This window comes from Cryptotermes secundus, unplaced genomic scaffold (assembly GCF_002891405.2).
Source record: "Cryptotermes secundus unplaced genomic scaffold, Csec_1.0 scaffold537, whole genome shotgun sequence".
Lineage (NCBI taxonomy): Eukaryota > Metazoa > Arthropoda > Insecta > Blattodea > Kalotermitidae > Cryptotermes > Cryptotermes secundus.
This window is the reverse complement of record NW_019740661.1, coordinates 840625-857032: the sequence shown is the minus strand read 5'-3', so window position 1 is coordinate 857032 and position 16408 is coordinate 840625. Positions and strand designations below refer to the sequence as shown.

General features: G+C 41.7%; 1 protein-coding gene across 2 annotated transcripts in view; it reads right to left on the bottom strand.

The window, feature by feature from the left end:
* Nucleotides 1–16408, bottom strand: part of LOC111872524 (protein borderless) — a 56951-nt gene that overhangs the window by 25059 nt on the left and 15484 nt on the right. For both annotated transcript variants that reach the window (XM_023866528.1, XM_023866529.2), the window contains 3 exons: nt 7274–7496; nt 2260–2538; nt 460–650 (listed from right to left, as the gene is read on the bottom strand). In XM_023866528.1, the coding sequence (XP_023722296.1) occupies nt 460–650; nt 2260–2538; nt 7274–7496 (693 nt within the window). The remainder of the gene's footprint in view (nt 1–459; nt 651–2259; nt 2539–7273; nt 7497–16408) is intronic.

Genomic DNA, 16408 nt, shown 5'->3' with positions numbered 1-16408 from the left:
GAAGCTGACCGCTCACCTCCAACTAGTGTCGAGGTCAAGAAAATGTGAATTTATACACTCACTCCCCCATACGCCTTCATGGCATAGTGCTTAATTAGTTAAGCACAAGGATAACTTTACCTTTGTAGTAAAGCGTAAAGTGAAGGTATCCCTGTAACAGGCCGTGGAGACCCATAGGTTTGTGAGATGTTGAGGTTCTCACATTTTCCTTTATTATAATGTATAATGCTGATGGAGGTCGGGAGTTAGTGTCGAAATAAATTATTGATTTTTTAAAGATTAAATTCGATTTTTCAAGCAATATATTTCGTGAAGTTTAGTAACACCCGAAGTAGCTCAAAAGAGAAAGGAAAATATTTCTGGACGGAATCTGGCTGATTGTGTACAAAAGTGGGGACATTTTTCCTTTATCAGAGTCTTCAGGTGACCTTTAGCATTAGAGTCTGTGATTTCCAGTACCTTGGTGAAGTAAAGTGAACCGTTCTTACGGTAGAAGACCCCGGGTACGTTGTAGGGGTCGAAGAGGAATCCATCTTTCTCCCAGCGGATGTTGGTGAGCGGTGGGTTTGACAGGAAATGACAGTCCAGGATTCCCGAGCGTCCGTAAGGTAGGTACACCTCAGAGAGCGACTTCACCACCTTCGCCTTATCTGTAAAAACATCGCTCAACGTTGGAATGATTTCAGAAAATACATGGAAGCAAATAGAGGCTTCAGACGCCGATAAAGTAATCAGCCAACTAGCCAAGCAAGTGACCACCAATAAGCCACAGAACTTTCCAGAATATAATGCACACTTCTCGTTGAAATACTTCTGGAAAATGTGATTGAGTGTTGTATTCAAGTACGTTCAGTTTTGTTATGTATATTAGAAAAAATCTCTCCTCCCGAAATACTTATTTATTAAAATCGACTCATTACTTTCATGATGAAACACAATAAACAAACTCCGTGGCCTGTACTCCGCAAGCGAACTATACCGACCGAGCGACCGCCGCTTGTCGGCGAAGTTAGTGCCAACTTTAGCGGATAGAGGGTGTCGCGTGGTCAGCGCAACGAATCCCCACGGCCGTTAATTTCGGTTTTTTAGACCGGAGCTGCTATTTTCTTGAAATAGCTCCTCAATTATCTTCACAAGGATGAGTGGACCCCGTTCCAGACCCAGTACTTCTGAGAAAATCGGGTAGAGCCGGGAATCGAACATGGACCTGTGGATCTGTAGTCAGGATATCTGACTACTAGACCACAGAGGAGGTCTGTTCATAAATGTTTTAATATATCGATAGTTGTGTTCTGTGTTTACACACATGCTACAAATATTGTACTACTCACATATAAACATAGTTTCTTTCCTGCTTCGACCATTCAAAATAGGGACGCATTACATTCAGGAGTCCATTAAATTCGGTGAACGTCTTCCAACAGATGTTCTTTTCCCAAGAGTTAGTACGTACGAGTTAGTCCCGCAGTATTTTCTAGTTTGACGTCTTGCCGTGTGGCGTTTCCTCTATTCGTTTGGCTTAAGCCTGCATGTATAGCAATTACCATCCATCTCCCGACCTAGTAAATTTTGTCTGTTTTTCTCAAGCTATATTTTAACTTTTACATATTTTAACTTGTAACAACACAGTATCACTTTTACTGAACTTTTGATATTCTCTCCAATACGTTCCCGAATCCTACTGATGTCTCAGTGCTACAAAGTTGAGTAGATACTCTTCTTTGAATTCCACATTGTGTATCTTCTCTCTATTATATACAACGTATTTCTATTTTTCTGACAGCCTCTAACCACTTTCCTAATCATCAGATAATGGTTAGTGTCCCAGTTTGACGAATATTAACTACACTTTATTTAAAATTCAAAATTGGACTAAAAATTTCTTTTGGCATAAAATGTGGACCTAATTGAAATCTTCTTTGTTTAATACACCGTATGTTCTTTAAAAACACTGAAATATGTTTTAACTATGTGAGCTAAAGTGAAATTAATTATATGACAAAATGGCTCTGCTTACAACATACAGCCAATGAGATATTCATTCGTAAAGAAGGCATACGACATATATTTCTATTTTCTTTTTCGAGTATGCCTTTAATCTACAGTTCTCTATCCATAAATTTGCCTTCAAGAGACCCATAACAGACTCCGGCGCAGCGTTACTCCTTTGTAATGACAAGGCCTGTTTCCAGTTGCCATACATGCATTTATACAGCGAAGCTAATGTGTGCATTGAAACGGTCAAGCGCTTGTACTCACACTGAACGTTCAGATAAGCACTCGCTGTCTGTTTGTCCCCTCGAGAGTTTTTGACGGCGCAAGAATATTCTCCAGGATCAGTCACGTCTGTTGGTGAGATGATGAGCGAGCCATTGCTAGTAGAAGCGCGGTTGTTCAAGTCCGGGATGTTGCTCAGCTGTACGCCATCTTTGTACCACGTGACGACCGCGTCTTTGTCCTTAGAGACACACGTAAACTGTGCCGTTTCCCCTGCCAGCGTCGTTTGATTAATGGGTGGAATGGTGAGCAGAGTGCCGCCTGCAAAAGATGTAACATTACTATCTCTGGGATGTGATGCCGTGCTGTACCGACGTTTCGGGGAACATGCTGCTTTCCGACGACACGGCATAGCATTCTAGAACACAGTCACAGTCACAGTCACAGTCACCGCTGTGAGAACCTCAGAACGGCAACGATTCTTTGTTGTTGCTGTCGTCATCGTTGTTGTTATATTATTATTATTATTATTATTAGTTATATTCTGAGCTCTCACGAAGTAGAAACTTTTCGAGAATGCATCCCAGTCAATTGCTTTGTTTAAAACATGTACTCGTACATATTTTGTGAGAGCCGGGAGAGGGCAGTCGGTATAGTGACTTGCTACGGGCTGGACGACCGAGAGGTCTGAGTTCGAGTCCCGGTAGGTTGAAGAGATATCTCTTCCCCAATTCGTCCAGACGGACCCTGGGGTCCACCAAACTTCCTACCCAATGGGCACCGGGGGCTCTTTCTCGGGGGGAAAAGCGGACGGGGAGTGAAGCTGACCACTCACCTCAAGCTAGTGCCGAGGTCAATAAAACGTGGATCTATACATCCATTTGTCCATATGCCTTCATTGCGTAGTACTTAATTAGTTAAGCACAGGGACAACTTTATTTACTTACTTACTTTACACCTTTCTATTGTTATATGTACCCAACGGAATAGGTTTGTGTGTGGAGAAAAGTATGTTTATGTGTAATTTTTGCAGATTTTTACCAAATTGTTACTTTTGCTATAATAATAATAATAATAATAATAATAATGCAATTCAGTTCTTCCTTTATTTACGTGCTGAGCTCAACAGTCAATGGTCGACGATGATGATGATGGTGATGATGACAATACTACTACTACTACTACTACTACTAATAATAATAATAATAATAATAATAACCTACTGCCAGAATACAGTATTATTACATACTCTATACATTTTTATTTTATCTTTTAGGTTGGTTATTTATCGACGCTGTCAGTATTGAGATGATGATACGATGATTAATGAACATGGAGCAGTTTGTGGAATGATACACGGCAGAGAAGACGGGATTTAAACCCTTCCATTGGCCGTACAATAGCTCAGGCGGTCAGTCGCCGGTGTCGAATGATGGATGCCAGGGTTCGATCCCAAACCAGGTCATGTGGAAATTGTGGTTGAAAAAGTTGCACTGGGACAGGTTTCCTCCGAAAACTTAGGTTTCCCCTGCAAATTCTCATTCCACCGACTGCTCGACCCACATCTATCAGCCGGGGCTGGTACAATAGGCCAGGAAATGGCCGACATACCAAGAGGACCCAGTCTGACATATTCGAGGCTGAAGAATTCCAGCAAGCAGAGTGCTGAACATGGATTGTTTCTCCGAAACGTCGGAAGCTTCTATTAGATTGCAGGGGATCACATATCACAGGACATAGCATTCTCATACTCACATCTCACAACATTACATATGCCTGAGGAGAGGGTGGTGAGTTGAGATAAGCCATTTGCATACACAAGCACCTACATAAAATATGTCTCAACATACTATTTTAACCGGGAAAGAGACATAGCACTATATCTATGTTATTGTCATGGCCAGGGGTTGAAAAATCCTTTCGCTTGCTTGCCCAAGGTTCTTAGACTTTACTGCCTGGAGAGAGGCAACTCAGTTATGCCTTCAACTAGTTTGCCTATGGTCACCGAATATTCTTCACAATTCTGGTCAACGTTATGGTAAAGGTAAAAAAGAAGAGGCAAAGCTAGCCCTGTAACAGTCCATGGAGGCCCACAGGGTTGTGAGACGTTGAGGGTCCCACATTATCTAGACAATCGGCTCACAGATGACAGTAAGGTTGTCAGCCTTACGCGACGGCCGCCCTTTACCTCCCAGGAAGATTCCTGGTACTCATTTCTGTTAGAGGCTGAGTCGACCCCAGGGCCATAGCGCGGCTAGAAGAATTAGGTCAATTGAAAAAATCTACCTCATCAGGACTCGAACCCGCGACCTTCAGGCTTGTAACATAGTTCCTCAACCAACTACGCTACCGCGTGCCCGTTATTGTAGGAAAAAAAATTCGTTGCAACTGAGTGGAAGGGATTTAGTGGTTAGAATACGATATTAACAGTGAAGCAGCGAAATACAGTGTGTGTTCTAATTTCCGTGCATCAAGTAACCAAAACGTTAAACACGTTTTTGCTGTTCCATTTAAGGTAGCAGCTTTCGGATGCCGTTTGTTTTCGGTACAGCATGGTTCATAGCCAAAAATAAAAAGCTAGAAACTGATATGGAAGAAGTGTTGAAATAAGCAAAAAATTTGAGTTTAAAAGTTCTTAATCGGAACAAAAGCAATAACTACTGTACATAATATGCCAAATTATTTGCCGAAATAATGAAATACGACACTGAAAATGAAGAAAATAGATCCAAATCGATGTGTTGCTGATCAAATTGCACTGTATGCAAAATATTTTAATAATGGCATAGTTAGGGAGTAGCTTCTGGGAGTTACCGAATCAAAGAACACTACAGAGGAAAGACAGTTTCTAAGAGCAGAGCAGAAAACGAGCTAAACAATCTGGGACTTAATACGGACGATAATTTGAGTCTAGCAGAGCTGGGCACAGGTGATCTGCAGTTTTAATGAATTATCAACAAGACGTATGATTATTTCCAAACACTGAACTCCTGTGAACTGTACTGCATGCAAGTTACAATCGTGTATATTGAAAGCATTGCCATTCCGAAATGGAAGACTTCTGGTTGCTTTTTACAAGTTTTATGAAAGTTCTTACAAAGGAGAAGATGAAGTAAATAACACTAACAGTCAATCCTAGAATTGAGTGGTCGGTAAACCTGAGGCTTAATGGCTTGAGAGTGGCGTCTTGCTCATCTGGAGCCTACTCTAACATCAGGGAAGTGTAAGAAGTTTCTGCAGGAAATAAATGGTTGAAATTTTATACTAGCAGTTCATGTCTGTTGGATTTTCTGTCCTTAAGGTTCCAAAGAGAGAATCTAATGTCGAACCTTGTAAAAGTATGTGTTGAAATTGAGTTTTACTCCTAACAGAAGGTTGAAGGCGCTGTAGGAATAGAAGAGGAAGACACTTATGAGAGTATTTCAATGACAGCAAAACCTGAAGGAATTCAGTTGACTGGAATAACGCAGGAAAAACAACAATTGAGGCAGACAGAAGACTCACTAAATCGAGAAAAAAAAAAGGTCTTGAATGAAACGTTTTCTGACGCCACCATCTGTAGAGCACTGCTGTCTACTGTGTGGCTGGCACTGTCTCGTGGCTATTAAGTTAAGATGTTTTCATCGTTAGGAAGTAATTATTCTCACTTCCCACTTTCACTGCTTTATTCCAGTTCATTCACTTGAAATGGTTATAGAAGACATTTTGACGTATGGTATGAAGCCAAGAAAATTTGGCAGAGAATGAAACTTGAGGACACTGGCATCTGCCTTGTCACAGGAAAAGAGATCCGCATTCCTCGGCAAGACAATGTCAACAGTTTCTGTCATACCAGCTTCTGCGTCATCCTGAGAAAGAGGATGTAACGAGATGAATCTTATAACGAATACGCTTGGGTAAGTATTGCACAGTGTCAGTTTAAAAGATCGTTAATGACATATCTGAAGGGTCCACGAACTACTGTGTATGATTGGATGTTGGTACCGAGCAAGCAAAATGTTGTACCACATTAAGAGCAGCAGACGCCATTTGTAGGGACACAGGGGTATGCAAGAGGCACTAACTTAACTAATTAAGCACTACGCCATGAAGGAGCATTTTCTTGACCTCGACACTAGTTGGAGGTGAGTGGTCAGCTTGACGCCCTGTCCATTTTACCCCCGGGGAAAGAGGCCCCGATACCCATTGGATAGGAGGTTAGGTGGGCACCAGAGCCGGTGTGAACGATGTGGAGAAAATTCTTGTCTTTACCGGGACTCGAACTCCGACCCCTCGTTCGTCCAGCCAGTAGCCAGTCCCTATGCCGACTGAGCTATCAAGGCTCCCAATATAATATAAGGTAATAATTAATATGAAATGTGCCGACTGATATTTCGAGTCCGCTAAATTCAGAGCAAACCATGTCCTACGTACCTATTCACCTAAATTCCGTCGAATGAGAAGAGGAACGTGAAATGGAGCCGACGGGACCTGAGTCAAGGTTCTGTTTCGGCATTTGTTTCGAGCGACTAAGGAAAACCACGAAAGACCTAACTCGGGATAGCAGGTCTCTGGGCCGAAATTTGAGCTCGAGTCTTTATAATACGGAATAGAAACGAAACAAAAACACACTCTGTGGTTTCAGTCCGCAAGCGAACTATACCGACCGAGCGACCGCCGCTTGTCGGCGAAGTTAGTTCCAACTTTAACAGATAGAAGGTGTCGCGTGGTCAGCGCAACGAATCCCCACGGCCATTAATTTCGGTTTTCTAGACGCTATTTCCTTGAAATAGCTCCTCAGTTATCCTCATGAGGTTGAGTGGACCCCGTTCCAGACCCACTACTTCCCAGAAAATATGGTAGTGCCGGGAATCGAACCCGGACCTCTGTATCTGTAGCCAGGAACTCTGACTACTAGACCACAGAGGCGGCCAGAATACAGAACAAGAATGCCAATTATTCTACAGCGACTTTAGGTGTCATCATCAGTGAAGAGCTACTCTTGCGCTATGAGTTAACCCTTCACTCAGAAGTGCAAGGAGATGCCAGTGCTATTATAACAGTCTCACGCGGTTACCTTCCACAGAGAGATGAAACCAGGTGCCGTTGGGCCGGGTGCTGGGTGTTCTGTTGGGGAAGAAGACGCTGCACTCGTACCAGCCTCCATCTGACTCCCTGATGTTGGTTAAGTTGATGGAGCCTCGTCCGTAGGAGGTGTCCGGAGACACTAGGCTGATGCGACCCGCGTACCCCTCTGTTGCCTGCAGCCCACCGTCATAAGACGAGAACACAAGTGCCCCCTGCACATAAAAAGTTACATTACACATCGGCCTTAAAGGAGAGCCAGTTCACCCAGCGATTGCATTCTGACGACTTACAGAAGCATGTTCACGACTTCACACAGATAGCAATCAATCACTGTTCTGACAATGAAACAAATTATATCACTGAACGCTTATTGTCCAAGTTAAGTGGGTCCCTTGTCACCACGGCATGGCGCGTCCTCAGGTTGCGGTTGGAGGGAAGCTGCGAACATATTGAATAAGCAGTAGCGGACAGCCGACAAGGGGTGGCCCTCCAGCTTGGGGGTTGGGCGTGGGACTAACAACTTCTCACCTTAAAAAATGATTATGTTACGAAAATGAACACAAAGCCTCGGACCTGAACGGATTCCTTGGATAAACGACCTAAGCTAATGAACATCGCAATGAGGATGAGGTGGGCAGGTCATGTAGCACGAATGGGGGAGACGAGGAATGCGTATAGGATATTGGTGGGAAAGCCAGAAGGAAAGAGACCACAAGGAAGACCAAGGCGTAGGTGGGTGGACAATATTAGAATGGATCTTAGAGAGATAGGATGGGATGGTATGGATTGGATATATCTGGCTCAGGATAGGGACCAGTGGAGGGCTCTTGTGAACACGGTGATGAACCTTCGGGTTCCATAAAATTCTGGGAAATTCTTGAGTAGCTGCAGAATTGGCGGCTCCTCCAGAAGGGCTCAGCTCCATGAGTAAGTAAGTACAATAGGCAATGGCTTATACTTTTAGGAACCGTCTATGACCACTACACAAAGCAAAGTTAGGGGTAAGGGGCACCAGTGCGCATCAATTAAAGGAAAAAAAAATTCATGTTCCTATATTGGCTCATTTATTCTGATGTACTCGTATGTGTATATTTCCGTCTTAAATGCGACTCAGTATCTAGTCAACCTTCTTCCTCACTACATATTTCGGCCATGCACGACCACAATCAGGTGTTGTCTTGCTAAATTTGTTGCGCTGGATGTCAAAGCTCTGTATCGCGTGTAGCATATGTTTTGTTTGAAGCAAATTAAGATTGGATTCAAAATCAATTCATATCTTAATGTTATTTCCATTGTGGTCGTCATTTACTCTTTTAGAAGACATTTGCTTGAGAGTATTTCTCGTTGTTGGATTTATTCGCGCTGCATTCCATTTGCGGCGTAGGTACTCTGCTTAGTATTTTTGCAGTTCTTAAGTATGTCGATGTATTGCTATTAACAGTGTTGTTATACACGTATATGCTCCATTGGCTTTTAGGTTTTTCCATTCTCTTGGACTAATTACATTGTTAAGTGGTTTGTGTGTGCAGATTTATTCTGAGCTGTATTACTTCTAGGTTTAAATGCAAATTCTGTTATGCAGATGTAGAGTTGTCCTTGTGCTCAATTAATTAAGCACAAGGCTATGAAGATATATCGGAGAGTAAAGTTATAGGTCCACATTTCCTGATCTCTGCACTAGATGAAGGCGATTGGTTAACTTCACCTCCCGCCAGCTTTACCCCTACATAAAGATCCCAAGGCACCCATTGGAGAGGAGTGTGGGTGGGCCTCAGTGCTGGTCTGGACTCTAGGGAGAAGACAAAATTCATTAACCCTGTTGGGAATTTAATCCTGGCTGTCCACTCTGTAGCCCGTCACTATACCGACTGAGCTATTTAGGATCGTAAAACCTGATACGTACTTAGTTTTCTATGCTTTAGCAATCAGTTTATGTTGTTATTAATAATTCTATAATTTATAGTTTAGTTTATATTATATATGAAGTTTTATATCCATGACCTCCATTTTCTCCTAGACTCTAAGATGTTAGGAATGAAGGTCACCACCGGAGGAGACTACAAATTAACGGGGAATCCCAACAGAAGCGTGGCGCCCTCCGTTCTCAAACGCGCAACATTCTACAGTCTGTCGTGTAGATTAATCCTCTCATCAAACAAAGGATCACTCCCTGGTCACGAACTCAACTCGGATACGGGACTGCAGTAGATGTAATGGCAGCTCGACAATATGCAAAACGCTGCACCCTCCCGTCCTGAACGTCAGCTGCAATTTCAAGTATCTTGGTTTAAAAATCCTGATGAATACGTGTCTGCGACAGGTTGTGTGTCCTCTGGAGCCATTCAGTGCATGCTCATCAGACCGAATTTCCGCACCTGAACGGAACCGAAAGGTTAGATTTCGTGAACACAATATTGCGACACTGGAGTTGAGGTCACAGCGGTGACTAAGAACAGTTCTCCCTTCTGAGATATAACGGCGTATAGTCTGGTTAAAGTCAACCAATGTTTCGGAGGAACACGTCGTCTCCGTCTCCAGGGTAAAAGCGTAAACGGAGCGAGAAAGCTGTGTGAATTTCACCGAGCTACATGACGTTATATCCAGGCAGAGAAAGTCTTAATAAAATTGTGAATTTTAATATTTTAAAAATAGAATTGTCTATATGTAATTTTAATCTATAAGAGATTAAGTTTTTTATCATCATTATTATTTTGAATTATTGGTCTACAAGGGCATGATAATTCCTGTTCAATAAATGGAGACGAATACATTCCATCGTTATTCAAAAATATTTCCCGAAACGATCTACGAAACCATAGAACTAATTTTACCGTCGGAACCTTATTTTCCTACTTACGCTTCGGCGATATGTTCGTATACTTACTTTTTCTTTATTGCTAGTGGGGTGGGACTAAGTCCCTTTTACCGCGGCCACTTCTGGCCTATTGTACCAGCCCCACATGATAGGTGAGGGTGCTAGTGGAGCAATTGGTGGAATGAGGATTGGCAGGGGAAACCGAAGTACTCAGAGAAAACCCGCCCCAGTGCCACTTTGTCCACCACAAATCCCATTTGACCACACCCGGGATCGAACCCGGGCAGCCGCGGTGGGAAGCCAGCGACTGACCGCTTGAGCTATGGCGCGGTCCTGCTTACTTATTTACTTATGGAGCTCAGCCCTTCTTGAAGAGAAGCCAAATCAGCAGCTACTCAAGAATTTCCCCCCATTTTACGGAACCCGAATGTTCATTACCATGTTCACAAGAGCCCTCCACTGGTCCCTATCCTTAGCCAGATCAATCGAATCCATCCCATCCCATCCTATCTCTCTAAGATCCATTTAATATCGTCCACTCACCTTCGTCTTGGCCTTCATAGTGGTATCTTTCCTTCTGGCTTTCACACCAATATTCTATATGCATTCGTCTTCTCCCCATTCGTGCTACATGCCCTGACATCTCATCCTCCTTGACTTGATCATTCTAGTTATATTTGGAGAAGAGTACACGTTATGAAGCTCCTCCTCATGCAGTTTTCTCCATCCTCCTGCCACTTCATCTCTCTTCGGTCCAGATATTCTCCTCAGAACCCTGTTCTCAAACACCCTCAGTCTTCCCTTAATGTCAGAGACCAAGTTTCACACCCATACGATATATTCGCGTAGTGAATTAAAATAAACTTCTGTACATCTATGAGAGTGACGATTTCGAAAATGTCATGTCTAAAATATTGATAAATAAGTAGCAAAAGAAGTCGAAAAATAAAAATGAAGAAGACAATAAAAATTAAACGAAACAGTAATTGTATGGAGAGACGAGATATCAGTTTTCACCTTGATCTAAAATGATTTTCCAGAAAATCCAAGCCCTAAGTAAATAACCAGAACGTATATTTCTAATACAGCAGGAAAAGGGAACATATTACGATGTTGTAGATGTTGTATATAAGGCGTAATCACGGACATTTTAGTTTCCAATTGTGGAGTGAAGCTCAGCATACAGTATGCTAGGGAAGAGCATCCAGGATCCAGACACTGCGCCTGCCGCATTCAAGCAGACTGTTCGCATACATCGACATTGGGCATCTTCAGAGTGAAATTCTAGACTATCTAGGTAATGTACTTTCGAACTTCCGGATGAACGAGAAGTTATATTCTGCGAAGACGCCGAGCATATCTAAACACCAGCCGCCATTTTGCATGAACATCTACATGTTAGTTGTGACCTTCAGCAAGAATCTCTAGATACTTCAGGATAAATATAAACAGCCACTAAACATTAGGATAAATTCGATTCACTTGGACACAAAGAAAATCAGCTAGTACGGCGTACTCAGTGGTTCAAAAGCTATCCACCTACTATTTTGGTAAGGCTGGCCCATCCACAATAATACATATTTTTATTGTGACTGTATTCCAACCTAGTGCACTGCATCGAATTATGCAAAATATCTACATTATCCTATTCACCTGAAAGCCATAGGGTGAATAGAGTCACTACTTGGGGTGAATGGGACCATTAGAAATGAAACGCATTAGTGAAAAGTTCAGCTTTGGTTACATATGTATAAATGGCCGCGTCATGGCTCAAGCTGTTAGTCGCTGGCTTCCCACCGCGGCGGCCTGGGTTCGATCCCGGGTCTGGTCAAGTGGTATTTGTAATGGGCAAAGTGGCGCTGGGGCAGGTTTTCTCCGAGTACTTAAGTTTCCCCTGCCAATCTTCATTCAACCAATTGCTCCACAATCACCCTCACCTATCATCTGGGGCTGGTACAATAGGCCAGAAGTGGTCGCAGTACAAGGGACTTAGTCCCACTTCACTAGCAATAAAAAAAATACATATGTATAAGCTTCTGACAGTAACATACAGGTTCTGCATTGTATTCTTTAACTCTTCCTTATATGTACTTCCCTTAAATAAATCTGTCATTGCTTTTTGCAGCAAAGCACTTCTAGTGGTATCACATAGCGCATTTCATATATCGTATTCAGTCTCTAAATTACGATGGATTCCGAGAGTAATGTTGTTTATTTCAAAGTCCACAACTTGCGTCGTCGTCTGAGTTTTCAGCGCCAACCTCATCAGCATCTGAGTTTCTCTTATGGACATCTTTCTTCTGGTCATTCTTTACGTTCTTTCCCCGATATTTTTCGCGGGCTCCCTCAATGTACGTATGTACGTAGCAGAAGTCAACACTGCACTTCACTGTATCCATCTTTTAGTTACCTAAACAACTGTTTTTCGTGTAGGGAATAGAACGTGGAAGGACGGGTTCTACTGGGATGAACTCTGTCCAAGTGAACTCGGCTCTCTTCAAGGAGTTCATGTTTTGGAGGGTCCTGATTTTGTATGCGATGGCTCCTTCACGGACGTGCTTGTGGCATTCGCGTGTTGAAAATCCAAATCAGACAAAACGCACGGATTCTGTGGTAATAGTCCGGCTGATCGAAATCTACTTTCTGCATTATCGATGGTAGCTGATTTCGACCAAGCTTTTTGGAACACTTGTCCAAAATTAGACTTCGTGATTTTCCTACAACTGTGAATCATTAATGTGTTACATTCTCTGTCACGATAAACATTCAGGGGTTTGAAGACGGCTCTGTAATAGAGGAGTATTTAAGGTTGAAGCCCTAAATAGGTGAGACAGCCAAAATATGATTATTAAGAAATAATGAAACCCTTGACGTTAAAAAACAAGGAAATGATATAAGAATTTTGATTTGTTTCATTCTGATCCGTCACACTAACAATTACAAATATAAATCACTCCGTCCAATGTGACGTGTAAGCTTTTTTACTACTTGAAAACTTAACACCCGTACATGTTTCGGTCTCTGTGGACCATCTTCAGAGGGCAAACATCACTACAAATAGGAAACCACCATCACAAAAGTTGTTTAGACGTAAAGTACGTACACTTATATGCTACAATACATAGTACACAAAATAGAACATTTCACAAACATAGCAGTTTCCTGGGAATGTAAAGTTTTTAAAAAAATATTCCCAGGAAACTGCTATGTTTGTGAAATGTTCTATTTTGTGTACTATGTATTGTAGCATATAAGTGTACGTACTTTACGTCTAAACAACTTATGTGATGGTGGTTTCCTATTTGTAGTGATGTTTGCCCTCTGAAGATGGTCCACATAGACCGAAACATGTAAGGGTGTTAAGTTTTCATGTAGTAAAAAAGCTTACAGGTCACATTGGACGGAGTGATTTATATTTGATATAAGAATTAAAAGGAAAACGCCAAAAACTTGAAAATCTAGAATCTCACAACCAACATTACTCGAAGACTATTATTTTCTGAGATGTAAAGCTGTACTCTTCATAACCACGGTTGTGAGAACCTCAAATCCAAAATTACTTGATCCAGCATTTGCACACTCGATGCCTGCAAGGCGTCTCAGCTTGCATATACAAAAGTTGTTATCCCAGACATCGTCAAGTAGAAATTCTTCCGTAATAAGTTAATAGTTTTTAGTAATAGTTATTTGGTTATTAAATTGTTTATTGATGCTGTATTACCTACAGATGATTTTCAGTCTCAGAACTGAAATAAAGTAAGGAGGAATTTGTCGAGACACGTTTAAAGGGAGGTTGATATCCGAGCATTTTCTTGAAAGAAATTAATAGAATTGATGACATAACGCAGCTGATATTCTGATCAAAAATTGGGCCGGACAACTCCTGAGTACTGTTCAGATGCCTTACCACTTGAGCTAACCTAACCCATCTCAGTTTATGTTGATAAAGCTGAAATATCAAGTGACTGATTGTCGCCATGCCTGTTAGTTGCGTTGAACTTTTCAAGGCGTATACAATAATATTTTTAATGGACGGGAAGTTTAAAACGAAACTTTGACAAAGCAGTTTGTGCTTTTAACTATCGTGAAAGAATGGCTGAGCCAACGATCCAGTGTTGGGTTTCCAAAGCCCGTATTGTGTCAGGAAGTTTCCATGGTCTGCTGCATACTACATTGAGATCAATTTGCTAGACGGGGATCCCACCTCCACAGTCCCAGCCAACGCCTTGCCAGCAGTGACACAGATGTCTCCAGTGTATGTGCAATGTTCAGGAGCACAGGTAAACCAATTCTACGTCTATCCGACTTATATTGTAGTAAACATCCAACTATTGGTAATACTGTAAAAAAAGTAAACTTCTGGTAAGAATTAATCGCCTACTTTCATTTGATACGACACGGACCGTATAGGAAATGACGCCTCCAACAATTCTCCTATTGTTGTGTGTATTCGTCGCAGCGGGAACGTGTCTATCTAGCAAGTGTAGGAGTAATTTACATACAGACACACAGACTGTTGGGGGGGGGATTTATGAGGTAGGCTGTTGAGATGGGCTCAAGTGCCATAATATACATACCAAGTTTCATAAAGCTTAGTTCAACCATTCAAAATTGATGGGGGTGGGGTTGATACACAGACAGCAAGATTATCTCATAAGCCTCACTCACTCACTCACTCATGGAGCTAAGCCTTTCTTGAGAAGCCGCTAATTGTGCAGCTACTCAACAACTCAACAACAACAATACTCAGTACTGTACATTCCTCTTCTCCCCCATTCGTGCTACGTGCCCTTCCCATCTCTTCCTCCTAGACTTGATCATTCTAATTATACTTGACGAAGAGTACAAGTTATTAAGTTCCTCATAATTCAGTTTTCTCCAACCTCCCGTCACTTCATCTCCCTTCGGTCCAAATATTCTCCTCAACGCCCTGTTCTCAAACACCCTCAGTTTACCTTCCTCCCGTAATGTCGGTGACCAAGTTTCACACCCATACGAATCCACGGGCAAAATTACATAGTTTTGTATATTCTAATTTTTATGTTTTTAGACAGGAGACGAGAAGACAAAAGGTTCTGGTCTGAATGGTAGCAAGCGTTATCCGAGTTCAATCGCCTCTTAATTTCCTCCTTAATGAGGTTTTGATTTGTTATCGTCGTTCCCAAATATCTGAACTATTCCACATTTCTCATAATCCTACTTTTATTTTTTCAAAATAAGGAAATTAGGTAACAACAGAAATCAGAAATGAAGCTACTTACAACATTAACAAAAATACGAATTCTGGAAACCATTGTTATATTCGGTTCAAGAATTATTATCATCGTAAGATCTCGACAAAACACTAAATCAACTGAATACACTTTTCCTGCTTGCTTTATGAGGTTGGGAAACATGGTCTGTTACTTCGGGGGAAGATCATAAGTTACATATGTTCGGAAATAAAGCAAACTGAAAATATTTGGTATTAGGAGAGATAAATTTGGTAGGAAAATAATGATTTTTGTTGACAAAGAACTAGGTGTTTTATAGACCTATAAACCACCTAGTATCAGTAAAATAGGTACATCAATAAGATTAAGACAAGATTGAGAATGGTGTGCGGATGGGAGAGACAAGAAATACAAACTTAATTTTATTTCGGAAACATATTTTTGAAAGCTACCACTCGGAACACGGTGAAGGGGTTATAGTATTAAGATGAATCTTAAAGGAAAGGCTTGTTAGGGCGAGAGAAGGGTGGAATTGACTCAGAATTGTGTTCAGTAGCGGGCAGTGTCCAATGGTGTTTTAGGATGGTTAAGAGTCGGCCCTGGGAGGAACGTTTCGTGCGAAGGCACCTGCAGCATTCAGACCAAAATTTTACACTTGACCAATCCGAACACGGTTTGGCCCACAGCAACCAAATTGAAATACACGTATGTGAAAATAAAGACCAGACAACGTTACGGTATATTAACTGGTTTGACACCCCTGGTGTGGATTACTGCTCTTCAACATCACATCGGATTATGGCCACACAAAACATTACGTAACTCAGCCAGAGGCTGGACCACTCCCATCTCTCGTGCGTTGATAACGTAGTTGTCTCTCACAGACCGATACGTCAAGACATGGAACGTCAGTGCTTAAATCGTCCTTCATACGACAAACTTCTTCGAAAATAAATGTACCAAAACTATAAATAAAAGTCTTGTTTAAGTTCTTGTCCATATTTCCTCTTAAATTTAAATTTACTAACCACGCATTTCTAAGAGACCAATTTTAGTGTTACTCTCGCGTCTATGGATCCTCGCTCTCTACCAAAAT